Below are 27,389 nucleotides of genomic sequence, written 5' to 3'. Positions count from 1 at the left end.
GTAGGCTTGGAGATTGTAGTGGGGAGAAGGGCAGGGATGGTGGTAGAGTCCCTCATCTACTATCCACAAATGTTAAAATGTTTTAGACCAACGTTAATAGCTCTTTCCCTTTATCGATTGTGTGAGATGGAGATGCAAACAAGATCTCTAAAAGGCAGACTCATTTCAGATCAGCCACTGTAAAGTTTGCTTCTAAATCCACAAAGGGGGACTTCCCCGGTGGTCCAGTGGCTAAGACTCCACACTCCCAATGCAGGGGGACCCAGATTCTATCACTGGTCAGGGAACTAAACCCACGTGCTGCAACTAAGAGCTTGTATGTCATAACTAAAGATCCCACATCCTGCAAAAAAAGATCAAAGATCCTACGTACTGCAACTAATACTTGGTACAGCCAAATAAATAAATAAATATTTTAAGCCCAGAATGGGTTTCTTGGGCTTTCCAGGAACAAGAGTGGGGCTGGCCCAGAGTTACCCTAGCCTTGTCCCAAAGGCTGAAAGAACCAACCTGCCACCCCAGTGAACACACAGGGGGCCCAGGGGACCCGCTGGCCTACAGACACTTCCACATGGGGGATGCTGAGGTTTATTTAGGAAGCAGTGGCCATTCTTCCTGCCTGGCCCACCGGATGAGTAATAAGCCACCTATTTTTAGTTTAGGGCTTTGTTTTTCTTTTCCTGTTTTAGAAATTTATCCAGACCCGTTTCTCAGGGTTGATAGCTTAGGCCAAATTGAGTTGATCACTTGGGGAGTAAGGAGAGTGCCCTCAGAAAGGAGCATGGTCCTCAAGTTGACTGATTTCCCCTTAAGAATCAAAATTTGTCCGCAATAACCTCCATCATTCATTCAACAAACACCACTGGATGCCTTAAGAGACAGAAAGGCTGACGTTTGGCATTGCTGAGCATCCTCTTCTGAGCCAGGTCCCAGGCCACTGTCCTTTCACACAGGCACCGCCATCATGTCCTTGCTCGGCCCCATCCGCTGCCTGCCCCAGAGTAGTAGGGGTCAACCCTTCTCCCGGAAGTGGACAACTTCTTGCACTTTAAGTATCAGTTGCTGGTTTTTACCACTCTCCAACCCATGCACCTATTTATTTTCCTTGTCTTGTAACAATATGATCAGTTAACTTTATTCACACATTTAGTCAATCAACATTTATTGATTGCCTACCATGTGCCAGGTGCTGTGGTAACAAGGGGTTCAAATCTCTCTCAGCCAAGAGGAAGGCTAGTAAGCAAGACAATTACAATATGGGATATAAAAATGCTAAGCCAGAAACAGAAATAGACACCATGGGGGCACTTCCATCACATTCTCTTTCCACTTTACTACCTTTCGCCAGACACTGTCTCAAGCTCCTGGACTTTACCCACTGCAGAGCCTCTGGGCTTCACTTGTCACTAAGTAGTGAGATAGCCCCTCTTGCCTGGCTTGACACAAACCCAACCACAAACTGAAAGGGGGCCATGGCAGCCTTTGGAGAATGGACCACTCCAATAAGAAAATAGGAGGGGAGCAAGACCTACAAATGTACCATTGATGCTGGTGCTGAAAAGAAAGCTTGTGGGATAGATAAATGAGGGGTAGGTGAATGAAAAGACGAGTAACTGAGTGATCATTCAACAGCTGATTTAATGACTGAATCAGAGATGAGCTTCCAGCCTTGAAGCAAAACTGAATTTCCATTTCCAACATTTGTTCACTGAACACCAAGTTACCCAGAAAACCCTCTACAAACATTTTTAAGAAAATTAAAATCACTTAAAACCTCACGGAGAATGTGACAATGCGCTTGAAGAAACGAGTTGTCTAGGGGAGTTCCAGAGACAGGCCTCAAGGTCACTTATGAAGGAGAAAGCTGAGGGTCTCCCCATTGCCACTGATTAGTGAGAGGGAAGGAGCTCCAAGTTGCTCAGGCCGGAGCCTTCCAAGGCAACGTGGCTGTTGGGAAGAGAGAACTACAAAGGGTGGCCGGCTGGGAGCTTCTCTCTTAACCTGACAGATGTACTATGTTTATGAGCAGCTGGAACATTACATGTGGGTCACAGTGTGTCAATCAGCTCTGCAGTGTCCTACCGCCCCCCCAGCCCCCTGCCCCGCTCCCAACCCAGGGAAGCCTTCAGGGTATAACAACTGTATTCTAAGCTATCTGTTCTATAAACATAGATTTAGTGCTATAGAGAAGATCTGGATCTGGGAGGTAGAACACTGTGTCCTCAGAGGCCTGTGTGAACAGTTTAGGAGCTCTTCAAGGCTGCCTGGTTCTCTGAGATGAACTGGCTGAAGCTTTTGACTTTGGGATTCAGTCGGTGGGTGAGCTTGATGTCACGGTTTGGCTTCATTTGATAGAAACGACACATGTTGGCCATTTCCTTTGCTCCAGGAAATTCCAGCTTCTCGTAAGCCTCTGGGGTGATCTTTTAAGAACAAGTTAAAAAAGAAAGAAAGAAAAGAAACAACAGGAAATGTTATAGCCCTCATTTAAAACAGTTGGAGAAGAACTTGTTCACCTTCATGATGATACAAATCCACAATTCTTTCGCCTAATCCCAAGACCCAAGAAACACTGAAGTTTTTTTATAAGCAATTTGGCAACATACTGACTTTCCTGAACTAATTTGGGGGCAAAACCTTATTTAAATGTATGAGAAGTTTATGGTCTTCATCCTGCTTAGTGGAAGTTGCCCTGTCTTTCTCTGTAGAGAGAGTGATATGCTTGGTTATAGGATCCTGCCCCAGCTCCTGATGGTGATGTTACATAGTGTGTGTAGACATAACCCATCTAAAAGCTGAAAGATTCTGAAAGCTGAATTGTTTCTGGCCGCAAGCACTTGGGATAAGGTACCATGAATTATAGTCCCTTCATCTGACTGGTTTTCAGATATACATTTCCTCCTGGGATTCCTCAGCATTCCTTCGAGATCTTCAGCCCATCAAGCCCACCATGCAGTCTCAAGGCACTAGGCTCTCCATCCTTCCCTCCTGATTGGAAACAAGCATCTGAACTTCAGCCATGCAGCCTCTATCAGGGCCAGGCCCAACAAACACTGCCCATCACATACCCACTGAGCCACCCTCTGTCACCCTCTGCAAAACCCTTCTGACACTAAGTGGATCTATACTGAAGCCATCTGCATCACCTAAGACCATTTCTTTCTTTCTTTCTTCCTTCTTTTTTTTTTTTTTTTTGGCCATGCCACATGGTATGTAGAACCTTAGTTCCCTGACCAGGGATCAAAATCTTGCCCCCTGCAGGAGAAATGCAGAGCCCTAACCACCGGACCATCATGGGATTCCCATTAAGAACATTTCTAACTATTGGATCCAATATAATCAGTCTTTAGCCTCCAGCGATAAACTCTAACCTCGCTTAGAAAACTCTAACCTCTACTGGCCTTAGAATAATGTGACAGGTGCAAACTCATATAAAACAATGACTGTCATGCCATTTATAATAATGAAAAATCAAGAACAATCTGCATATCCAGAAAATAGAGGAATGGTAAAATAAACTATGGTGACTATGGTACATCTACTCTAGAAATATAATGCAGTCAATATTTTTTAAAAAGTTGACTAGAAATATATGCTCATAATTTAATGTCAAGTGAAAAAGCCAGATACAAAATGGTACATAGCATGTTGTTTTAATTTTATTACATATATACTGGAAAAAGACTAGAAGAAAACGTACAAGTCTTAACAGTTACTATCTCTGATAGATTAAACAATGTGACTTTTATATTCTTTTTTAAAATAATTTTCTGCCATGAGCATTTATAATTTTTGAAATCAAAAAACATTTTTAAATTTTAGTGAGTTTGCAAATAGAACACTATCAGAGAAGCATGGAAGATGACTTCTAAAATGTCTGTCTCCTTGAGTTACTCTCTCATTCTGTAACTTTGGTAACTAATATCCCTCAGGAAAATAAGGGATTCTTTTCTGCAGATTTTTGAAGAAAAGAGATTTGCTCTGTTGTGTCTCACTTTTCTGAGAGAACAGTGTCCCTTTTGGGGTTAGACAGGCAGTTTCAGCTAGATCAGAGTTTCTGACAGGAGTTTAATCTGGGGAGTTCGGGAGTGAGGTGGGGGGTGAGAGGGTAGTCACTGAAGTAATTAAGCAAACAGCGACCGTCTGACAGGGAAAGTCAGACTGCCAGGGCTGGAGCGCCACCTTGTGGCCACGTGCATCCTTCCCCAGCGTACCGTAACCTGTAAGCCTTATTTCTACTCCAGACCAACACCAGTGGCTTTAAGTCAAATTAGTTTCTAAGAGGAGAAGGCAATGGCAACCCACTCCAGTACTCTTGCCTGGAAAATCTCATGGACGGAGGAGCCTGTAGGCTGCAGTCCATGGGGTCGCGAAGAGTCGGACACGACTGAGCGACTTCACTTTCACTTTTCACTTTCATGCATTGGAGAAGGAAATGGCAACCCACTCCAGTGTTCTTGCCTGGAGAATCCCAGGGATGGGTGGGCTGCCGTCTATGGGGTCTCACAGAGTCGGACACGACTGAAGCGACTTAGCAGCAGCAGCAGCAGCAGTTTCTAAGAACAGCATTAACCATTCTGTAGAACTTCCAGCTTCTAATCCCATAAAATTCTGTGTGCCAGAGAAGTTTCTGCTGCATTGTGAAACAACTTGTACCCAAAGCCGTCAGAAACCAGTTATGTGACTGAGAGATGCTTGGACAGTCCTGAGCCATCCCAAACAATGTCTACCCGGTATTCTGAAATGAATGCACACACACCATACGCCCACATTCTCACCTTCCTCCCCTTCTTCTTTATAGAGTTCAGACCCCACAGACAAAATGAATACAAGACCCAAATGCAAAGCACTGGGAGAGGGGTCAGTCACTAAATAGTAAATTTGCACCCAGGGATAGATGACTTTGCAGAAGTTCTCATAAGAACAAAAGATGTTCTCTTACCATCCTTTGAATGAGTGGTAACTTCTCGGGCTTGGGAGTAACATTTTCTCCATGAAATTTGTGTGGTTTGCAGTGAGACCCCCAAATGCGGTTTTATAGCTGGATTGATACCTACAATAGTTTTCTCCCCAAAATATCTGTCTGCCTCCTCACAGAGCCAGTACCTGAGGTGAACTGGGAGTCTAGATAGCCTCTCAAGATTCACTGGCCCAAGAGCTGCAGATGAAAATGAAAACCAACCCTCTACCCCTAACTCTAGGAAACATTCTAGAGCAGGGTTCACCAAACTTACTCTTGAAGGGCTAGATATAAATATTTAAGGCTTTCCGGCCATATGGTCTCTGTCACAACTACTCAGATCTACCAATGTATCCTGAAACCAGCCAGAGGCAATACACAAACAAAAGTGTGGGTGTGTTCCAATCAATCCTGATTTATAAAAGCAGACTCAAACTCTGTAAAGAGGAAGGGACTCTCTCTACTCTGGAGAAATGTCAGTGCTGGGCAGAACTTGAGAAACCATCCAGACTACACTCTCCTTTCACAGATGGGAGAACAGCAGCCAGGAGAGGCAAAGAGCCGTGTTAGTTGATGCCTGCCAGCTTGAGGGAAGGTAGGGTCCTCCTTTCAGCTGCGACTGTGTCTAGGCCAGGCACACACAGACGCACACTTCCTTCTCAGAAACACTGTTCTCTCTCCATCCTGACAACAGCTGCCTGGAGAAATGGCTGGAAGCACTCAGGATGAACCATTGCCCTCACTTCTCTATAAAAGATCTATCGTGGCCACACTCAAGCCCAGGCCATTCCAACTCAGTTAGTTATCGAGGGCTTACTAAATGCCAGACCCAATGCTAGCCCTTCCCACATGGGTCTCACCACATCCTCGCAACAAGCCTATGGCAGGTCTAATAATCTTCTTTAACATATGAACAAAGGGAGGCTGGAGAGGTTAAGTCTGCTTCCCAGGTGGCTCAGTGGTAAAGAATCCGCCTACCAATGCAGGAGACTCAGGAGACATGGGTTCGACCCCTGGGTCAGGAAAATCCCCTGGAGAAGGGAAAGGCAACCCACTCCAACACGCTTGCCTGGGGAATCCCCATGGACAGAGGAACCTGGTGGGCTACAGTTCCGGGGGTCACAAAGAGTCAGACATGACTGAACACACACACACAACCATGGAGAAGTTAAGTAACTCTCCAAGAGTCCCGAGAGGGGTAAGGGCAGAGCCAGGATTTGCTTACTTCCCCAGACTGCCTCCAGTACATTCCTGTTGATTCTAGAACTTAGTCAGGACAGCTCTATTGCTCCCTCCACCCATACGCGGTCTTGCCCAGACTCAAGGACCACCTCAAAGCTACTCCTTCCGTGAAGCCTTCTCCTACCCTCTCTGACCACCCATAGAGCAGAGAGTGTGGGCAACACAATCAAGCACCACAGCGTCCTGCTCTTGTCTGATCACTGTGACTTCGTGTGCGTGAGAATTTTCACCCCAACTCTGCTGTGAAGTCCTCAAAGGTGGCACCAGGTATATAACAGGGCCTTGAGATATGCTTGTTATATGCCAAACACTAGGCTAAGCTCCCTAAATATACCCTAATTTTCACAAAACGCCCCAGGTAGATGCTCTTATACACTTTGTGAATGAGGAAGCCACAGCTCAGAGAGGCGAAGTGCCTTGCCTGATGCTGGCCAACTCTGGCACACTGCCTGATAAGCGATGAGTCTCTGGGAGGAGAGGGATGGGACGGTGTTTATGAGAACATTGTACCTTGGTCTTCAGAGTCTAAGTTCTTTCCACCCAAAAGGAATTGTACTTTAATAAGCTGATTAACCTGAAGCCAAAGCAATAAAGTCTTAAGGGTAGGATTCAGATGCACCACCAGATGAAGACAGATTCATAGGAAAGGAATCCTCTCCAATTTCTTCCAACAGCCTCAGCTCAATCCTGCCCAAATCTGTGAAAAGTCTCCCAGAATTTGTAAGTTAGTAGGATGTGACCTCTTGTGATCATGTTTATGTCTCTCAAAAACTCACCTTTGCATCTCGGACTTCTTTCCCCAAACCCTTGGACAGAACATCAGCATACTGCTGTATAGTCAGAGCTTCTGCACTGAGACCCACGGCCTTGCCTACAAACTCCTGTGGAGAATTAAAGATGCTGCAGACAACGGCTCCAATATCAGCAACCGAGATACCATCCATTGGTACATCCCCCATAGGCAGTGCTAGTTTAAAAAATAAAAAGATAAAAATAGCTAATTACATCACATCCTTGGTAGGTCCCATCAATCTGAATTAATCAACCAGTAAAAAAAAGGGTACGGGAACACCATGTAACACTGAGTCACTACCATCTATGCAGTTATAAGGTTTGTTTGAGAAAATATCATAATACCTGGGTATTGATTTAAAAAAAAAAAAGAACTACCATTTACTAAGCATCTTCTGTGTGCAAAGTATGATTAATTGTTATGTCTAACCCCGACATCTCTGTTGAGCTCCAGATGCATATGTCCCATGTTCTACTCAACATCCTTACTTGACATTAGAAACTCAGTGTGCCCCCAAATGAATTCCAGGACAACCTGCTTCTGCTACAGACTTCCTTCTCAGTTAATGGCAACTCTATGATTCCAGTGTCTCAAGTTAAAAATCTTAGAGTCAACCTTGACATGTGTCTCCCACCCCAGATCCTTTTTTTTTTTTTGTAGTTGTATTCACAGTGTCCAGAATTTGATGACTTCTCGCCATCCTCACTGGTATTACCCTAGCCTAAGCCACCATCTGAGAAGAGCTAACTCATAAAAGACCCTGATGCTGGGAAAGATTGAGGGCAGGAGAAGAAGAGGGTGGCAGAGGATGAGATGGTTAGATAGCATCACCAATTCAATGCACATGAATCTGAGCAAACTCTGGGAGATAGCAAAGCACAGGGAAGCTTGGTGTGCTGTAGTTTATGGGGTCGCAAAGAGTCAGACACAACTCAGCGACTGAACAACAAAGCCACCATCATCTCTGGCCTGGATTATTGCCAAGTTGGGCCCCTAATTTCCAGTTCCACTCTTGCCCTTCCATAGTCTCTTTTCAACACAAAAGTCAGAGTGATTCTGTAGAAACTAAAATTAGCTCATGTCATATCTGCACAGACCCCTCCAATGGCTCTCCGTGTCTCTCAGAAGAAAAGCCATGGCTTACAGGACCAGACCCTCTACTAGCTCTGGCCTCACCTCTTACTCCCCTCTCCCCAAGCCCCCAACCTGCTCTGATCCAACCACACTGGCTGTTCTGTCTACCTGAAAATATCTTCCCCTGAATATTCACAAAGCCAGTTACCTACCTCTATCAGAAGTTGCTCAGATGTCACCTTCTCAAAGAAGCCCACCAATCACCTAATTTAAATTTCACACACGACCCTTACTGCTAACACTCCACATACACTTTACTTGGCCTTATTTTTTTAGAGCACTTATCGCTTCCTAACGTATAATACATTTTACTTCTCTATTATGCTTCTCTGCTATCCACCTCCTCAGCCAGAATATGAGCTTAATGAGGGCAGAGCTTTGTCTGCTTTGAGTGGTTTATTACTGAATCCCCAGTAAAGTGAAGTAAGTGACTGGCACGTAGGAGGCCTTCAAATATTTATTGAATGAATCAGTTAGCAAACATATGGCTGGTTTAATCCTCAAGACAACCTTGAAACATAGGAATATCAGGGAGTTGCCTGAGGTTACTCAGCCAACAAGCAGCAGAAGGGAACTCAAGCCCTCATCCATCACTCCGAATTCTGTGCCCTTCCTACAGGTGGGTACAGCCTCTCACAGATTCCCGGAAGCCCACACTCCTGAGGCTGGAACCCAATGTGGACATGATCTAGCCCCAGCACTGTCGTTTTTTAAACTGAAGAATCTAAGTCTGTTGACTCACCCAGTGCCTTACAGTTAGGAAACAACAGGCCAGGACAAGAATCAAGGTCTCTGAATTCCAGTCCAGTGTAAAAGTGACTTAAGGTTTAGCAGCCAGGAACTAAATGTCACAATTTGTCTTTTTGCAGCAAAATTAACTTCCTACCTGATTTCTGGTAAGCAAAATGTCTGCTCATTCCTCTGCATAAATTATAATTATAAAATATATAAATTTATAAACAAATAAATTATATTATAAATAAATTATAATTGTAAAAAAACAGTCTCTGTTTTTTGAGGCACTCAGAATCAAGTCTATTCTGACTCTGAGGTTTGCTTTTATCTGAAGATTGAGGTTCTTGGGCTGAGTTTAAAAGGTGCTAAGGGACAGTGGTAAAAAAATATGATTCTGGAATTGTGTTAACAGCCGGCTACCATCACTCTCCAACGCCAGCGTTGCCTCTAGCTCGCTTAGCTCCAGCCAAAGGAGAAGGGGTTAAGAAAGGAGGTCTCTAATCCATGGCTCCTACGTAAGCAAATCAACCAGCGGTAAAAAACCGAGGAAGGAACTCACTACAAAAGCCGCTCGCAAGAGTGCGCCCTCTACTGGAGAGATGAAGAAACCTCATCTTTACAGGCCTGGTACTGTGGCACTCGGTGAAATTAGACGTTATCGGAAGTCCACTGAACTTCTGATTGGCAAACTTCCCTTCCAGCGACTGATGCGGGAAATTGCTCAGGACTTCAAAACAGATCTGCGCTTCCAGAGTGCAGCTATTGGTGCTTTGCAGAAGGCAAGTGAGGCCTATTTTGTTGGCCTTTCTGAAGACACCAACCTGTGTGCTATCCATGCCAAACGTGTAACAATTATGCCAAAAGACATCCAGCTAGCATGCCGCATACATGGAGAACGTGCTTAAGAATCCACTAAGATGGTAAACATTTCATTCTTTAGGAAAAAAAAAAATTCTCTTCTTCCTGCTGTTGGTAGTTCTGAACATTAGATATTTTTTTTCCATGGGATCAAAAGGTACCTAAGTATATGATTGCAAGTGGAAAAATATGGGACAGAAATCAGGTATTGGCAGTTTTTCCATTTTCATTTGTGTGTGAATTTTTAATATAAATATGGGACATAAAGCATTAATGAATGTCAAAATGTTTCAGTGAACAAGTTTCAGCAGTTCAACTTTATAACAATTATAAATAAACCTGTTAAATTTTTCTGGACAATGCCAGCATTTGGATTTCTTTAAAACAAGTAAATTTCTTATTGACTGCAAAAAATAATAATAATAATATGGTTCTGGAATTCTCTGGTGGTCCAGTGGTTAAGACTCTGCACTTCCACTGCAGGGGGCATGATTTCAACCCCAGGTTGGGGAACTAAGATCCCACATGCCTCATGGTGTGACCAAAAAAAAAAAAAAATTTTTTTTTCATTAAAAGAGTATGGTTCTGGAGTCAGATTACCAGAGTTCAAGTTCTGGTTCTACCTTACTATTATTGATCTTGGCAAAGTTAATCTAATCTATCTGTGCCTCAGTTTCCCCATCTGTGAAACAGACACCAAACACCTAGTAAGTCCTCGGTAAATGTTGGATATTTCCTATGGTGTGTGTGTTGGGGGGGGGGGGGCTGACAGGGAGCTATTCCCTATGGAGGGAGCGGCGCTTGATGGAAGGGAGAGGACGAGGCTCAGGGATACCTGAGGCTGGGTTTTACAGATGTGGGAAACTCAAATGCGACTGGGTACCAGCAAAAGTTTAAAGCATCACCTCTTCACCTAGGGCCAATCTAATTCATAGATTATAATATCCTAGTTTAGAACCTGACAGCCTGCACACCTGTCAGGTGTGCAGGCTTCTGAAACGTGGTAGAGGCATAGGAAGAAGGGAAGGGGAGTGAAGAGATGTATCACATTTATACACTTACCTGGCCACCTGTTGAACTATTACCCAAGTCATCTGTGACATGTGGCAGGTGCTCCAGGCTCTAGCTCAGATCTACTTTGCCACTAGTTACATCCCTAAGTCTTAATTATGTGCCAGGGAAGAAAGACTGACTTGCAGTCACTGATTCTCTCACACTCCCTCCATTCCACAGAGTCACCCTGGCAAAGAAAATGTCCCCAAAGGGCAGAGGAGTGCTGGCCAGTGGACTGGCAGCATTGAAATTACCAGGAGACCTGGTTAGAACTATAGTCTTGCAGGCCCCAGACCAGACTTTTGGAACCAGACTCTGCAGGCAGGGCTGTTCCCAGGGAATCAGTGTCTCTCTCAGGATTCTCCTATCCAAGTACTAACCAGCCCGACCCTGCTTAGCTTCCGAGATCAGACAAGCTCAGGTGCGTTCAGGGTGGTATGGCCATGGATCCTCTCAGGATTCTGACCCTGGGATCCAGGTCAAGAGAAGAATGTGTTCCCTGTGGCCACAGAAGGGCAGAGAGACGAGCTAGAAGGGAAAGTCATCTTGTTCAACTTTCCTATTAGACATGAGGAAACTGAGGCCTGAGGCCACATGGCTCACTGCTTATATGAGGAGCGTCAGCTGGATGAGACAGGAAGTGTAGTCCTTGGTGTTTCCAGCCCAAGATCCAGCTCCCCGGGAAATCTAGGACAACGTGGGGCCCCTGTCAGCACTTCACCCAGAGCCTACCACACAGCGGGCACTCGGATGGCATGTGAAGAGAGGAAGGAGGGGAATAGGGGGCTGAGCGGGGAGGAAAGCTGGTGTCAGGTTAGTTTCACTACAACCCTCCACGTACCCAAGGTGTAGTAATCTCCATCAGAGGCCTTCACCGGCTTCAATGGGCCAAGAAAGTTTTCAAAGTAAGCTGCCACTCGGACGCTGGTCATGGGAACACCAATGGACCAGAAATACTCCTCCACCTCTCCCTTCCCGTCAAAGTGCAGCACCTCCAGCTTGCCATTTGTCAGGCGCTTGACGTTCTCCAGGCCACTGTACACCACGTGCTTCAGGCCCTGGCTCTTGGCAACATCGGCCACCACCTTTCCCTGAGGGACAAAGGTAGACGCCTTATAGAGGAGGTTGAATTTGCATGCAGACTGGGGGGCTGGTGCTTGGTCCTCTACTCCCCCCCCACTTTCTCTTATTGTCCTCCTTGGAGGGGAGCTTTCCCGGCCTCAGATCATGGGAGAGGCCACCAGGATCCAGGAGCAGAGGCTCCACTGTGTCAAAATGCTGAACCCATCTTCTGGTGCAAACAGTAAGGAATCCGGCCCCTGCCTCTGGGCTGTCAGTAACTCTGTGATCCACTACATTATATATATATAAGAAGCTCAGGGATACCTGAGAAAGCAGTGTGTTATGTTTTCTGATGATAGATTAAATCTACTCACCATTTGGATACTGAGAGCAAAATGGAGGGAGACAGACATATAATTGGTTTTTATAAACACACACACACACATACAAGCATGCATGGATGTACATATATTTTCTTTTTTGTAGTTTTAGTTCCAAATTTTTCAAAGCTCCTTCATCCTTCCTCTCCCTCCCTCTCTCTCCCTCTTTTTTTTTTCTTCCTTCATTTCCTCACAAAACCCCATACCAGACAGAGAAGACATAACTAATCTGGCTTAGGTTGAGAAAGTGAGACAGAGAAATGACTTGTACCCCTACATTCCACAGTGAGTGAATATTAGAATTAGAACTCAGAGTTCCTAAAATAAGCCCTTCCTAAATTTATCACTTAAAGACAAGCTGTAAGTGATGTAATTAATAGACGTTCCTAAAATGGTTCAATCCTGCTCTTAATTGTTTGAATTTTACAATTTCTGAAAAGTCTGATCCCATCCATTACATTTTAAAAATCCAATCTTCATATTTTCTATTTAAACATATGTATAATTTGCAAATAGTACTGGCATGGGGGAGGGGAAAGTAGATCTTATAATGACAGAAAAGTTCCCTGTACCACCCATGGTGATAACTACTTTCCAGAAATTCTATGGGCTCATTCCCGATATTCTACATGCTTATTTTCATCTCCTGTAGCTGCTTCTTTATTTCTAAATAACATGTTTATACTGCTAGTTCTTGATTTTTCACAGTTTAAGAAATCATCTACTAAATTTCTACTATGACAGATGAGCCTCATCTTCAGCTCTCTCTCTCAATGTCTCTGTCTCTCTCACATGGGCTTCCCTAGTGGTTCACTGGTAAAGTACCCGCCTGCAATGCAGGAGATGCAGCAGGAGGCGCGAGTTTGATCTTTGGGTCAGGGAAGATCCCCTGGAGAAGAAAACAGCAACCCACTCCAGTATCCTTGCCTGGGAAATCCCCTGGACAGAGGAGCCTGGTGGGCTACAGTCCACTGGGTCGCAGAGTCGGACACGTCTTAACAACCAAGCACAACAGTATTCTCACATATACAGCCCACCACCACCATAACCATCACATACATACACAACTTCCTTTTTTTCATCCTCAGAATATCATATTTGGGGCTACATCATTCATCAGTGCTAACATAGGTGAAGCAGAGCCACGCGATATTCTATGGTCACATTCACTTTTTCTACAAATTTTCATTTTCCCTGGAGTTCATCCTTGTGGTTCATTTGCTTGTTTGCTTACGTCTTTTCTTATGTGCCCATTGCTAATTCATTCCCAAATTCTCTGCCAGAAGTCTAAACATAGTCCTTACATTTTGTTCTTCCCATTTCACTCTCAGAGTAACCTTAATTCATGGGATGTCCTTGCTGCCACCCCTCACATGCCATCTACGACAAATGGTAACAGAGGCTCTAATAACTGGCTCCACTACACGACCACTCTCAGATCTCCAAGGTCACCTTTGGACAAATGTCACATGACACTGATTTTACAGTCATCTAACAATCCACCTGAAGTACATGGATTTCATAAATGCCAGAAAGAAGTGACTGGGTGAGGCTCACCCCTTTCCAGGGAGGGCAGCATGGCCAGGCAGGAAAAAAGAAAGGGCTTGAAGGTGGTTCCTACCTGACACACTTCTTTCTCTTTGCTGAAATGGTCCCAGATATTGGTTACCAGGAAGGCTCCATAGGCTCCTTTCAAGGCATCCTCCACTGATGCTTTGTCATTCAGGTCCGCTTTAACCACCTCGGCCCCGAGGTCCTGGAGCACCTGCGCCTTTGGTTGGGTCACATCTCGGGTCAGCGCTCTCACCACATACTTTTTGCCCTCCAACATGGCCCTGGCCACAGAGCCGCCCTGAGCTCCTGCAGAATTGGGGAAGAAAAAATACAGAAAGAATCAGGAAGAATGTCACTAGAAGAAGCTGGTCAGGGAATCCAATTACTCAGAGTAAAACTGCTACTGTAACTACTTCAGGAGGCATTCCCATGGCTTGCAAGTTCAGTTCAGTTCAGTCACTCAGTCGTGTCCGACTCTTTGCGACCCCATGAATCGCAGTACGCCAGGCCTCCCTGTCCATCACCAACTCCCAGAGTCTACCCAAACCCATGTCCATCGAGTCAGTGATGCCATCCAACCATCTCATCCTCTGTCGTCCCCTTCTCCTCCTGCCCCCAATCCTTCCCAGCATTAGGGTCTTTTCCAATGAGTCAACTCTTCACATCAGGTGGCCAAAGTATTGGAGTTTCAGCTTCAACATCAGTCCTTCCAATGAACACCCAGGACTATCTCCTTTAGGATGGACTGGTTAGATCTCCTTGCAGTCCAAGGGACTCTCAAGAGTCTTCTCCAACACCACAGTTCAAAAGCATCAATTCTTCGGCACTCAGCTTTCTTCACCGTCCAACTCTCACATCCATACATGACCACTGGAAAAACCATAGCCTTGACTAGACGGACCTTTGTTGGCAAAGTAATGTCTCTGCTTTTAAATATGCTATCTAGGTTGGTCATAATCTTCCTTCCAAGGAGTAAGCGTCTTTTAATTTCATGGCTGCAATCACCATCAGCAGTGATTTGGGAGCCCAAAAAAATAAAGTCTGACTCTGTTTCCTCTGTTTCCCCATCAATTGCCCATGAAGTGATGGGACCAGATGCCATAATCTTAGTTTTCTGAATGTTGAGCTTTAAGCCAACGTTTTCACTCTCCTCTTTCACTTTCATCAAGAGGCTCTTTAGTTCTTTGCTTTCTGCCATAAGGGTGGTGTCATCTGCATATCTGAGGCTTGCAAGAGCGGTTTTCAAATTAGGTTTCTCACAGCGTTCTCAAAGGTAGCTTAGCAGAAGGCACAGAAGAGAGAAAAAATGCGGGAGCCCGGAGGCAACAGGGAGGCCAGGAGAGCAGGGGACCAGACCCTTCACCCCAGAGTCCACTAAGCAATTCTACTTTTAACTGGTCAGGCTCCTCTGTCCATGGAATTTTTCAGGCAAGAATACTGGAATGGGTTGCCATTCCCTTCTCCAGGGGATCTTCCCAACCTGGGAATCAAACCTGGGTCTCCCACATTGCAGGCAGATTCTTTACCATCTGAGCCACAAGAGAAGCCTTAACTGGTCATAGGTTTCATTTTTTAGGTTCTTCGTAGAATTTTACCTTCAAAAGAAGTTCCTATTCTATTATTTTTTTTAAAAGGTTGAAAACTTGCAGAAGTTTCTTTTTATGGTGTTCAAGACTGTTCATGATATGATCATCACTCACCTGATTTACCCACTCTGCCAATATTCACTGAGTGTCCTGTGGGGGATGCCACATACTCTACACATTCACTGATATTTGGGATCCTCCATCAAACTGGTTCCATATCTGTCCTGAATTTTGTGTGTGTGGTTCAAAATACACCTTCCCTTCTCTCTCCTGCCTAGCGCCCTGAGAGGCTGCCCTGTCTGGACTTCATCAGTGGGCTCTTTTGCCTTCAGTCTGGGTCTGGCCAGAGGAGGGCATCAACAGGGGATCCAAGGGCTGGAGCAGAGGTGATCCCTTCACACTGCTGCTCTTCCCAGGTTTTGGTCATCTGTCATCATGAGAAATGCTGGGCTGGAAGAAACAAAATCTGGAATCAAGATTGCCAGGAGAAATATCAATAACCTCAGATATGCAGATGACACCACCCTTATGGCAGAAAGTGAAGAAGAAATAAAGAGCCCCTTGATGAAAGTGAAAGAGGAGAGTGAAAAAGTTGGCTTAAAGCTCAATGTTCAGAAAACTAAGATTATGGCATCTGGTCCCACCACTTCATGGGAAATTGATGGGGAAACAGTGGAAACAGTGTCAGACTTTATTTTTTTGGGCTCCCAAATCACTGCTGATGGTGATTGCAGCCATGAAATTAAAAGACGCTTACTCCTTGGAAGGAAGGTTATGACCAACCTAGATAGCATATTTAAAAGCAGAGACATTACTTTGCCAACAAAGGTCCATCTAGTCAAGGCTATGGTTTTTCCAGTGGTCATGTATGGATATGAGAGTTGGACAGTGAAGAAAGCTGAGCGCCTAAGAATTGATGCTTTTGAACTGTGGTGTTGGAGAAGACTTTTGAGAGTCCCTTGGACTGCAAGGAGATCCAATCAATCCATCCTAAAGGAGATCAATCTTGGGTGTTCATTGGAAGGACTGATGTTGAAGCTGAAACTCCAATACTTTGGCCACCTGATGTGAAGAGTTGACTCATTGGAAAAGACCCTAATGCTGGGTAGGATTGGGGGCAGGAGGAGAAGGGGACGACAGAGGATGAGATGGTTGGATGGCATCACCGACTCGATGGACATGGGTTTGGGTAGACTCCGGGAGTTGGTGACGGACAGAGAGGCCTGGCGTGCTGCAGTTCATGGGGTTGCAGAGTCGGACACGACTGAGCGACTGAACTGAACTGAACTTGTCCTTTGGTCCTTTCGTGTTGCTTACTTAGTCTTTCTGTTCTTTCCCATCTTTAATAAATTTTCTCAACTTCTCTGAGAGAGTGTGGCACTTCTTTTTTGGGGTACCCCAACTAATAGACCACTGATAATCCTGTTAGCCTGCCGCTCAGTGGGTTTTGCCTTTGGACCCTTAGCCAGTTTTGTACTCTTGTACTGAATATGAATGGATAGCCAAAGTTCATCAGATGTTCGAGGAAAGCCTCCAACATGAAAGGTAAAACCAAAATAAACAAATTGATAAAAAAAGAAAAGATAAAAAATGGCAGGAAACAGAAGAAAATTTTTAAAGAATTAATATCCTCAGAGATTGGAGAAGATATTACATTGAGAACACTATTTCTGAAATGCTGTATCTATAAAAATTAAAATTCAAAAAAAAAAAATGTTGACCTTCTTAGTTTGCTAGAGCTGCCATAACAAGATTCTACAGAATGGTGGCTTAAACAATCCATATTTTTCACACCCCTGGAGGCCAGAAGTCCATGAACAAGGTGTCCTCGCCTCGCTTGATTTCTCCTGAAGCCTCGCTCCTCGGATTGTAAAAAGAGAGGCTGCTCACTGTGTCTTCATGTGGTCTTTCCTGTGTGCGCTTGAGCCCCTCGTATCTCTGTGTCAAACTTCCTTCTTCTCATGAGAACAGCTGACAAATTGGACTATGGCCCACTCTTATGGCCTCACTAAACAGTCTCTTTAAATGACCTCTGTAACAAACAATAACACTTTGTATATGTGCAAATACTGTCACATTCAGAGGTACTAGGGATTAGGGTTTCAACATATGAATTTGGGGAGGGACACGGTACAACTCAAAACACTGACTGTTGTAATTATTTTCTTATAACTGTACTGTAACTTAAAGTTCGCCTTGAAGACAAACTATTTACTCTTTATCCCCGTTTGCCAATCATGTTTTGAGATTAGTGCCTGGAACATTGCAAGCTTTCAATATCTGTTTATTGAATGGAAGAATGAGTGAATGAAGGAAGTACAAATAATGAAACCTCTGTGCTCTGCATTCTCAGCTTTCAGATGAACAGTCTTTGCCTGGACCCACATAAAATGGAGAAGCAAGCGATATGGACAAGTATGAAAAAATAAGAGAAGTTGAACCAAAACCACGACTGGCTCTCCTAATCACACCCACTTTAATGTCTCATTAAGACTCAAACCAGGGGACGAATTCAACCATATTGGCCATGCTCCCTTGCAGGTGAGTCCAGGTAGAGAGCAGCATTTTAATGGCAGACACTGGAGATGATGCTCAAGAGTTTGACATGCAAACGCATACACAAGTAAGGGTTAACACTTTCCCTATCACTTTTTAATTAGGCATCTTGTATTTTTATCTGCCAAAGCTACTAACCCTTCCCCAAATTCCCAAACACACACCCAAAACCCCAAGGTTATTGAACGAAGGATTAAAACTGGGCACTAAAGCAATCAGCACACCTCCTCAGCCAACTGCAAGTCAATTTTCTTCAACTTTAACACATCTAATCTGATTCCTTTAGGAGCCGCTCCCAAGGCTCTTACCATCCTTCTACTCCGAATGCCTAGGCAGTGGCTCAAGTTAAAAGAGATTGAAACAGAGCTCCTGACCTGTCTTGACCTGCTTCCTCCAGGTCCTCCTCATGTCAGTGAATCCCAACTTTATTCTTTCAGTTGCTCAAGCCGGAACACTTAGGAGTCATTCTTTACCTCTGATATCTGACCCTTCAGGGAACCAAGTCAATGCTCCTTAAAACATATTGGGAATCTGACCACTCCCTAGTCTAAACCACTGTCAATCATGCCTGGTTTAGGGCAACAGCCTCATAAGTCTCCCTGCTTCAGCCTTTGCCCTCTACAGCTTCTTCACCAAACAGAAGCCAACATGAAACTTTAGCACCAAGTCTTATCAGGTCACAACTCTGCTCCAAACCCTTCAGTGACTTCTCATCTCTTTCAGGAAAAACCAACAACTTCACTATTGCCCTAATACGATATACAAGCATCCCCTCATCTGATTACCTCTTTTTTCCTTTTAAACTCAAGTGTCATACCTGGCTCTTGGGGTTGTTTTGAGGGCAGTGTGGGGAGCTGCTGTGTGGGCTTTCTCTAGTCCAGGCTAGTGGGAGCTACTTTCTAGTTGCAGTATGAGGGCTTCTCATTTTGGTGGCCTCTGTTGTTGTGGAACACAGGCTCTAGAGGTTACAGGCTTCAGCAGCTGCAGCAAACGGACTTAGTTGCTCTGCAGAATATGGGATCTTCCTAGACCAGGGATCGAACTGGTTGGTGTCTCCTGCATTGGCAGGCAGATTCTTTACCACTGAGCCACCTGGGAAGCCCATGGCTGTTGGTTTTTTGAGAACTTACTTCTCTTTTCTCCCCCCTTTAGCACTTGCCTCCCTTCAGACAAAACCCCTGTCCTCATAGAGCTTCTATCCTAGTGTGGAGAGAAGACGGTAAAGGAAGAAATCAATCAGGAAGGGGAGTCAGAGGGTGGCAGGGTGGAGTGAAGTTGCCATTTTAAAAAAGGAAGTCTGGAGAGTGGTCATGGAGAGGGTTTGGAAGACATGAGAGAGAAAACATCGTGGGTGATGAAAGAAGGAAGATTATTCTAGGCTGAGGGAGCAGCCAGTGAAAAGGCCTTAAGTTGGGAGTGTGTTTGAGAAACAGGCAGAGTGAGAGAGGGAGAATGGCAGAGGAGGAAGTGTGAGAAGGGTCTTGCAGGCCAGTAGTTGGGCTTTCATTTCACTTGAGTGAGGTAGGGGGCACGGTTGGGGGTTTTGAGCCGAGACCTGCCATGATCTGACAGTTTCAAATAGATCATCAAAAGGCAGAAATGAGAACTGACAGACGGAGAGTGAGCTGATTGGAAAGATTTGCAAAGATAGGTCTAGCTGTTGGAGAACAGATTGTGAGGGAGACAGAGTGGAAGCAGAAATGCCAGTTTCAAGGCTCGAGCAGCTGTGCATGAGAGAAGTCCGGGCATGCGTTCTCCTAATGCCCACCCACTCCATCCTTTCAGAGTCCTTCCAATACTGGTCAGGATGCGGCTATCTTCTACATGCCCATGGCCCTCTCACATTTGCTCCTAGAGTTTGGCAGGAAGTAAGTAGAGAAAAGTTTGTAGCAGATAACTTGTGCTGAAATGAGACTTACACCAACAAATCAGCCCATGATCAAGAACAAGAGAATATGTCAGATGTCCTTGTGCCTCTGAGATCATTTCTAAACAAATCAAGTCAAATCACCCTGCCCCTTTACCATATCAGAAATGCAAGCAAATGATAAACTTGTCTCAATTTTCTCCAAAGGGCTCTTTGTTCAGTCTGTGCTTGCAGGCTCTGAAGTCAAAAACAGGAGAACAAGAAAGTAAGCCAAGTCAGCACACACTTTTAAAGTAAGAAGTTTTTTACCTGTTGCTCCAAACACTGCAATTATTTTCTTGCTGGTCATGTTACTAAATAAAGAGTCAATGCCGTAGCAGTACTTTCCTCCGAACAGCGACAGCAGCTGAAATGCAGTTTCTGTCTGCCTGTGAGATTTTTAAACCTTTCTGATTACCACACCCACCACTGACTGTGTCCCTCCCTTGTAATAACATTTGTTATCACCAACTAGCTAGTTCACTCTGACACTGCAATTTTCTAAAGGAGGTTCCATTAATTCACTTACTCATGTGTTCAGCAAATGTGTAGTGAGTACCTTTGGTATACTAGGCACTGAACTAGAGGCTCTGGTAAGGGAGACAGACTAGTAAGTAAAAGAAAAGCAGAGAGAAATGCAGAGGGAACGTAGGTCCTGGAGGGAAAACACAAAACCCAGAATGGGGGTGTTAAGGAAGGCTTTTGAGGGAAGATGTCACTGGAGCTGGCCTGAAGACCCCATGAAGCATTCAATTAGAGTAGGAAGAGAGACCATGCCAGGCAGAAGGAGCCACACATAGTCAAGTTCACAGGCAAGGTAATCATGACAAAGGGCTCAAGCTGGCTGCAACAATGCTACTTGAATGGTGGGAAGTAAGACTGGGAAGGATGGCAAAAGGCAGAGGACAAAGGGCCGGTTTATGGATTTATCCTGGCAGCCACAGCAGGTTTCAGGTGATCCTCTGGCAGCAGAGTGGAGGATGGATTGAAAGAAGATGATGCTGGAAGCAGGGACTCCCTTAAGGAGACAAGTAAGAAATGATACAGTTGAGAAATGACAAAGCCTTGAATGGAGGTGATGTTTTAGGTTAAATTGTGCCCCTCCAAGATTCCTGGGTTGAAGTCCTACCTCACAATACCTTAGAATGTGATCTTACTTGGAGAGAGAGTATATACAGAGGTCCAGTCAAGGTAAAGTGGGGTCATTAGAATGTGCCTAATCCAATATGACTGATCTACTTATAAAAAGGGGAGATTTGGAAATTTCTCTGGTGGTCCAGTAGTTAAGACTGTGCTTGCATTGCAAAGGGTGTGGGTTCCATCCCTGGTTGGGGAAATAAGATCCCACATGCTGTACAACATGGCCAATCAATCAATCAAGAGAAAGTGAGAAATTTGAACACAGAAGGAAGACAATGTGACAATACAAGGAGAACACCATGCGAACGTTAAGGTGGCCATCCACAAGCCTAAGAGATCTGGAGTAGATCCTTCCCTCACAGCCTACAGAAGGAATCAGACCTAACAAAATCTGGATTTCCAGCCTCCAGAAGCATGAGATGATAAAGTTCTGTACTTTGATTAACCCACTTTGTGGTACTTTGGTGTAGCGACCCTAGCAAGCCAACAGAGGCAGTAACAATGGGGGTGAAGAAAAAGATATTCAGGAAGTAAACTAAGAAGGCCTTTATGATTGATTGGATGGGGGAAGGGAAAGTGAGAAATGACTAAAAATGGCTCTGCCAAGTGGAGGGGTTGGCAGTGGAGGAACAGTAGTGGGGCTCAGGGGGAAATGAGCTCAGAACTGGACCTTTGGGTTTGGGGCTGCAGCTGGTTGAGAAACTGGGAGCTGAGGGAATGACAAATGCAAATGCAGATGTCGCCTTTAAGGAAACTTGCTATAAAGGAAGTAAGAGTGAACTGTGGTTATAAGGTACAATAAAGTTTTTGTTTTTTAATAAATTTATTTACTTTAGTTGGGTGCTAATTACTTTACAATAATATGCAATAAAGTTTTATTTCAGTAGCAAAGACTTGAACACATTCGTGGATTAAAGGTGGCTCTCTCCTTCTCCCCCATACTCTGCCTTATTTTTCTAGATAACATTTATGACCTGACATGTTACAGGCGTGTTTATTTGCTCACATGTTTATTTCTGGTCCCTGTTCCCCACAGCTAGGCTGTTTTTGTTTTATTCACTTGCATATATCTCCAGTGCCTACAGCTATATCTGGCACATGGCAGGTGCACGTTAAATATTTGTTGAATGAATGAAAGAATAATTGGTGGAGTTAGGTCACTGGGAAAGCTGTAGGGCACAAATTCTGCATCACAATGAAGAGGAGCTGAAAATAGCAGATACCACAGGATTACCTGGAGCCCTCTGCCAAAAGGATGTGAAGATGGATCCAAAATAGGGAATAACCTGCCCCTTGCCTACAGCCTGTCTGCCCCTTGCCTTTCCCTCCACCTTCCTGCTCCTATCACCTGTTCATCCTTGTGAGAGGAAGCAGTTCTCCCATCCACCCCCCTGTATAGTATAACCCACAAGGAAACAGAGAGGTAAATTCTGGAGCTGCTAGTCTGGAAGAGTTGATCATTCACATCTTTCCATTTCATGTCACAAGAAAGATATATGACACCTCTGCTACCCTACACTACACACAGTTTTACCCTAGCCATATGGAGAATTCTCAGTGCCATTCCAAACAGACGAGCAAAACAAAGATTTATATTCAAGGAAGTTTATCCATGGCATTATTTGTACTAAAAAACACCTGGAGACAATCTAAATGACCGCTACTTTGTTTTTCAGTCGCTCAGCCATGTTGGACTGTTTGTGACCCCATGGACTGCAGCACACCAGGCTTCCGTGTCCTTCACCATCTCCCAGAGCTTGCTCAAACTCAGGTCCATTGAGTCGGTGATGCCATCCAACCATCTCGTCCTGTGGAAAAAAAAAGTTAGCTTTTTAACTAAGCTAATCCCTACCAGGGCTAGTAGCAACCCATTAAGAGACTAGGTATTCAAACAGAAATCAGTGATGCTGTTTTCTTTGTAATTTGAAGGCATCCTAAGCTGATGTCTCAACATTTACTTAGGGTCCCCTTGATAGGAAGAGTTTGCTTTTTTGGTCTGCCCAGCCAAGAGAATGAGAGAATGGGCAGGACTCTGCTCTCAACATTCAGCTGTGCACTCCCTTGCCTATGTTTGCTTCTTACTTCCAAGTGTAGTCAACTCAACCCAGTAAATCCATAACTAGAAAGCTGTGCAATGCATGACAAAAGCTTTAGAGTATGAACATCCCAATCCTACCTCTTGGACACTTTGTAAAATTTCCCTAAACTTCAATTTCTTCATCTATAAAATGTTGGGGGGGGGTGGGTAGAGGGCAGTGATTGTAATATCTCCCTCTTATAGATGTGGTGAAGATTACATGAAATTAAACTACTTAGTCTTCCCAGGTGGTTCAGTGGTTAAGACTCCACACTTCCATTGCTGGGGGCACAGTTTGGGGAAATAAGATCCTGCACGCCATGGGGCCCAAAATAAAATAAAAAATGAATTAAAAAAAAAAACTGAAAAGCAAGCCATGCAGTCTAAGTCAGAGGCCCCAGCCCCCATGTTCCTGACTGGGGGTGGTAGAGAAATGCCATAAAGAGGAAGCAAGCGAGGACACCGCCTTAGAAAAATTCTTGGATTATCAGGAGGAATTGGGGCTGGCTGGGCATGGGGGACAGGATTCCGGAATTTTAGCTGGTTGAGCATCAAATACTGTTTCATAATCGCTCATTCAGCTCCTCACTTTGGCATGCTGATGTGGTCTGAGAAGATTTATGTTATACTTAAAAAACTCAGTCATTCAGCAAGGTAGCAGGATACAAAATCAACATACAGAAATGGGTTGCATTTCTTTACACTAACAATGAAATATCAGAAAGGAAATGTAAAAAAAAAAAAAAATCCCTTTTTAGCTTGCATCAAAAAAAAAAATACTTAGGAATAAACCTGATCAAAGAGGTGAAAGGCTTTTATACTGAGAACTACCAAACATTTAATAGAGGAAATTGAAGATGATTCAAAGAAATGGAAAGATAGTCCATGCTCTCAATTTGGAAGAATTAATAAAGTTAAAATGGCCATGGTACCCAATGCAATCTACAGATGTCTTTGGATCCATGTCAGAAAACTCAGTCCACTCTTTTGTGTGTGTGTGTGTGTGTGTGTGTGTGTATGTTAGTTGCTTAGTTGTGTCCGACTCTTTGAGTCTTCTTTTAATGATGCTGGCCCTATAAATATTCTGATGAGGACAATATTAACATTAAGATATTCCATTTTACCCTAGCAAACCAGCAAAAGAAAATCATGTCAGAAAATTCTCTGGTGGTCCGGTGGTTAGGACTCTGTGCTTCCAAGCAGAGGGCTCTAGTTCCAACCCTTATTTAGGGAATTAACTTTCTCCTGAGACACAGCATCCACCAAAGAAAGTCTGATGTGATGTGTATCAGAAGACAAAGAGAGTTTTCCTTTCTTTCACATCTGTCCAGTTCAGAAAATGTATTCCTGTATGCCACACTTTGTTTTCTGTGTCTTCTTCTACATTTTCACAATGACACCCGTCCAACTACTAGCAAATGTTTAAAGGAAACAATAAAAAGAAAACACCTAGAGTAAAATGTAAAGGTACATTAATTTTACTCAGGATGAGGACTTTTCCAGTCTATATGCGATAAAGAAATTCCTAACAAAGAAAATCTGCAGCTCTGACTACATGAAAATTTAGAATGTCTTGTGGTCAATACAAACTGGGATAGCTGCCCAGCTCACAATAATTTCCCATTGACCATTTTTGTGCCACTGCTTCTTTTCTCAGTAATAGACTTGCCTCCTAGCATCGGCATGTGACCTAGGCTAGCCAATTATAATGTTTCTCTCTTCCCACTTCCTATTCATTTTTTTTTTTTTTTGTCTATTAATTCATTCCAAAACTGTTTCTGGAGTGAGGATTCAATGATGAACAAAATATTCCTGCATTTTCTTGAAGCTTTGGATTTAGGGAGAAATAAGCATTAATCAAACACTTATGCTAATAAAGGACTTCCCTGGTGGCTCAGAGGTTAAAGCATCTGCCTCCAATGCAGCAGACCTGGGTTCGATCCCTGGGTCGGGAAGATCCCCTGGAGAAGGAAATGGCAACCCACTCCAGTATTCTTGCCTGGAGAATCCCATGGACGGAGGAGCCTGGTGGGCTACAGTCCATGGGGTCGCAAAGAGTCGGACACGACTGAGCGACTTCACTTCACTATGCTAATAAACACATAATTATAAACAGAAATATGTTCTCTGAAGGAGAAGAACATGGGTCTGTGAGAACATAAAGAAAATAGAAATACACTAGAAGTAGGGAGGAATGCAGTCAGGACTGAAGGAGCGTCACTGGAGATGAAAGGTAAAGAATTGGGTCGAATAAACCATTGGGACTTCCCCAGTGGCTCAGTGGGTAAAGAGTCTGCCTGCAATGCAGGAGACAGAGGAGATGGGATTGGACCCCTGGGTTGGGAAGAGCCCCTCGAGGAGGAAATGGCAACCCACTTCAGTGTTCTTGCTGAAAAATCAAATGGACAGAGGGGCCTGGAAGGCTACAGTCCATGGGGACACAAAGAGTCAGCTATGACTGAGTGACTAAACACAAACCAGTGAAAGGGATAATGAGGGCAGAGAGAAGACTGCAGGTAAGGAGAACCACACCTTCTGTCAGTGGTAAAAGCAACAGGAGATTAGCAGAGATAATCCTATCATTGGTTGTTAAAGAAATGCAAATTAAACAACTAACACGTTTCACCTTTTACATTAGATTAGCAAAGTTTTTAATTTTGATCCTCATGATATGATGAACATTCATAGATTGTGACCAAGAGTGTAAATTAATACAACTTTTTTGGAAACTAAGTTGACAGTATGTTTCAAAAGTCCTAAAAAAGAGATCTAGTACACAGTATAATGAATATAGACAATAATATTTTATTACTAAAAAAAGAATCCTAAAAAAGATCATGTTTGCTGACAAAGTATTTCTTCTACAAACCTATCCTAAACCCCCTCAAAAATTATTTTAAAAGCTCGGATGTAGATTTATGAACAAAAAATATTTGTTGAAGTATTATTTCAAATGTCAAAAAATTAGGGAAAAAAACAAAGAAAATGATTAAATTATGTATAGCCATATGGTAGAATATTATACAGCCAACAGTGCACATGCAAGATACAGCACTTTTCTAGTTAGAGGAAAGAATCCAATTAAAATGTTCCATTGCCAACAAAATAGGTTAGCATTCAATGCATAATTTGTTGCTTAATAACTACTTGTTGAATACAAATTCATGATTGACAACAAATAAGATTTATGAAGCCTCAATGCATTATAAGATTTTAACATATATCTAACTTTGTATTTGTAGATGGAACTGCCTGCTTGACAACGTCTACTTCCTTATTTCATAACATTTCAAACTTACTGAGTTCAGAATCAAACCCTAATCCCCTCCCAGTTTTTAACTCTTTGCCTTCCAGGCTTCCCCAGTCTGGCACACCACAGCCTTTCTAGAGAGCTTCTTGATGTGTCCATCCCCTCACCCTCCTACAAGTCCATTCAATTCTGTCTGCAAAATAGATCTAAGATCTGTTCATGTGTCTCTGTCTCCTTTGTCACCACTGTGTAGCAATTGTCTCTCTCCTGGACCAATGCAATAGCTTCATAAGTGGTCTAGTTTTCACCTCCCTCCAACCCATTCTCCATCCAATGGAGAATGTGATCACGTACAAATAAAAACTGAGTCAACTCTTTCCCCTGCTGAAAATATTTCAATGGCTTTCCACTGTATTTATATAACATTCAACACCCTTCTATTACCTACATAATTGCTAACTTATTATGGGCTAGACAATTATCCTAAATGTTTTATATTTACTAACTCAAGGAATCCTAACAAAGCCTGTGAAGTAGGTATTCTTGTAATTTCTAATTTACAGACAAGGCAAACGAGGCACAGAGGTTAAATTTGCCTAAGGGCTCTCAGTAATGGTGGAAACAGCGTTCAACTCCAGGTGGTCTAGCCCCTGCTCTTAGCACCACTAGCCCCCTCCAATACTTAGCTGTGCACGGGGATCCCGTGGTCTGGTCGCTAGGCTCCTGGAGACTGACCAATGTCCTCATTTTAATGGATCTGTGCCCTGGCCTGACCCTCCCAGGGACACGGTTTCCATTTCTCTTTAAATAGCTGCTGCTTCTCATCCGTATAAAAAGGGGATAATAAAATAGATCATGGTACATATTTACAGTGGAATAGCATGTAACTAGTTTTAAAATATGAGCTAAATGTATACGAATTAACATGGAATTTAGTGCATTTGAGATTGCTAAGTGAAAAAAGCCAAGCTGTAGGATAGTATGTTAAAATAAAAGAATATGTATAGCATGATATTAATAAATTTGTCTACCTATCAAAGGTCTAAATGTTCAGACATTAAATTTTTAACTGAGGTTACCTCTGAGAAGTGAGATGGAAAAAA

At 43.6% G+C, this 27,389-nt stretch overlaps 2 protein-coding genes across 2 annotated transcripts; one reads left to right on the top strand and one right to left on the bottom strand.

Annotated features, from left to right (window-relative positions):
* Nucleotides 1-1,618: 1,618 nt before the first annotated feature.
* On the bottom strand, nt 1,619-20,195 carry LOC145538762 (nmrA-like family domain-containing protein 1). The gene is made up of 5 exons (XM_081571389.1): nt 20,090-20,195; nt 13,839-14,077; nt 11,617-11,866; nt 6,979-7,169; nt 1,619-2,423 (listed from the first exon to the last, which is right to left on the bottom strand). Exons 1-5 carry the CDS (start codon nt 20,127-20,129, stop codon nt 2,244-2,246), a joined length of 900 nt encoding a protein of 299 aa, XP_081427515.1. The 5' UTR covers nt 20,130-20,195; the 3' UTR covers nt 1,619-2,243.
* LOC145538347 (histone H3.3A-like) lies at nt 8,451-9,810 on the top strand. Its single transcript, XM_081570292.1, has 2 exons — nt 8,451-8,542; nt 9,385-9,810. The coding sequence occupies exons 1-2, from the start codon at nt 8,451-8,453 to the stop codon at nt 9,767-9,769; spliced, it is 477 nt and encodes a 158-aa protein (XP_081426418.1). The 3' UTR covers nt 9,770-9,810.
* Nucleotides 20,196-27,389: the final 7,194 nt, after the last annotated feature.

This window comes from Giraffa tippelskirchi, chromosome 2 (assembly GCF_054371585.1).
Source record: "Giraffa tippelskirchi isolate mGirTip1 chromosome 2, T2T-mGirTip1v1.2.pri, whole genome shotgun sequence".
Classification (NCBI taxonomy): Eukaryota; Metazoa; Chordata; class Mammalia; order Artiodactyla; family Giraffidae; genus Giraffa; species Giraffa tippelskirchi.
This window is presented reverse-complemented; position numbering and strand designations above follow the sequence as displayed.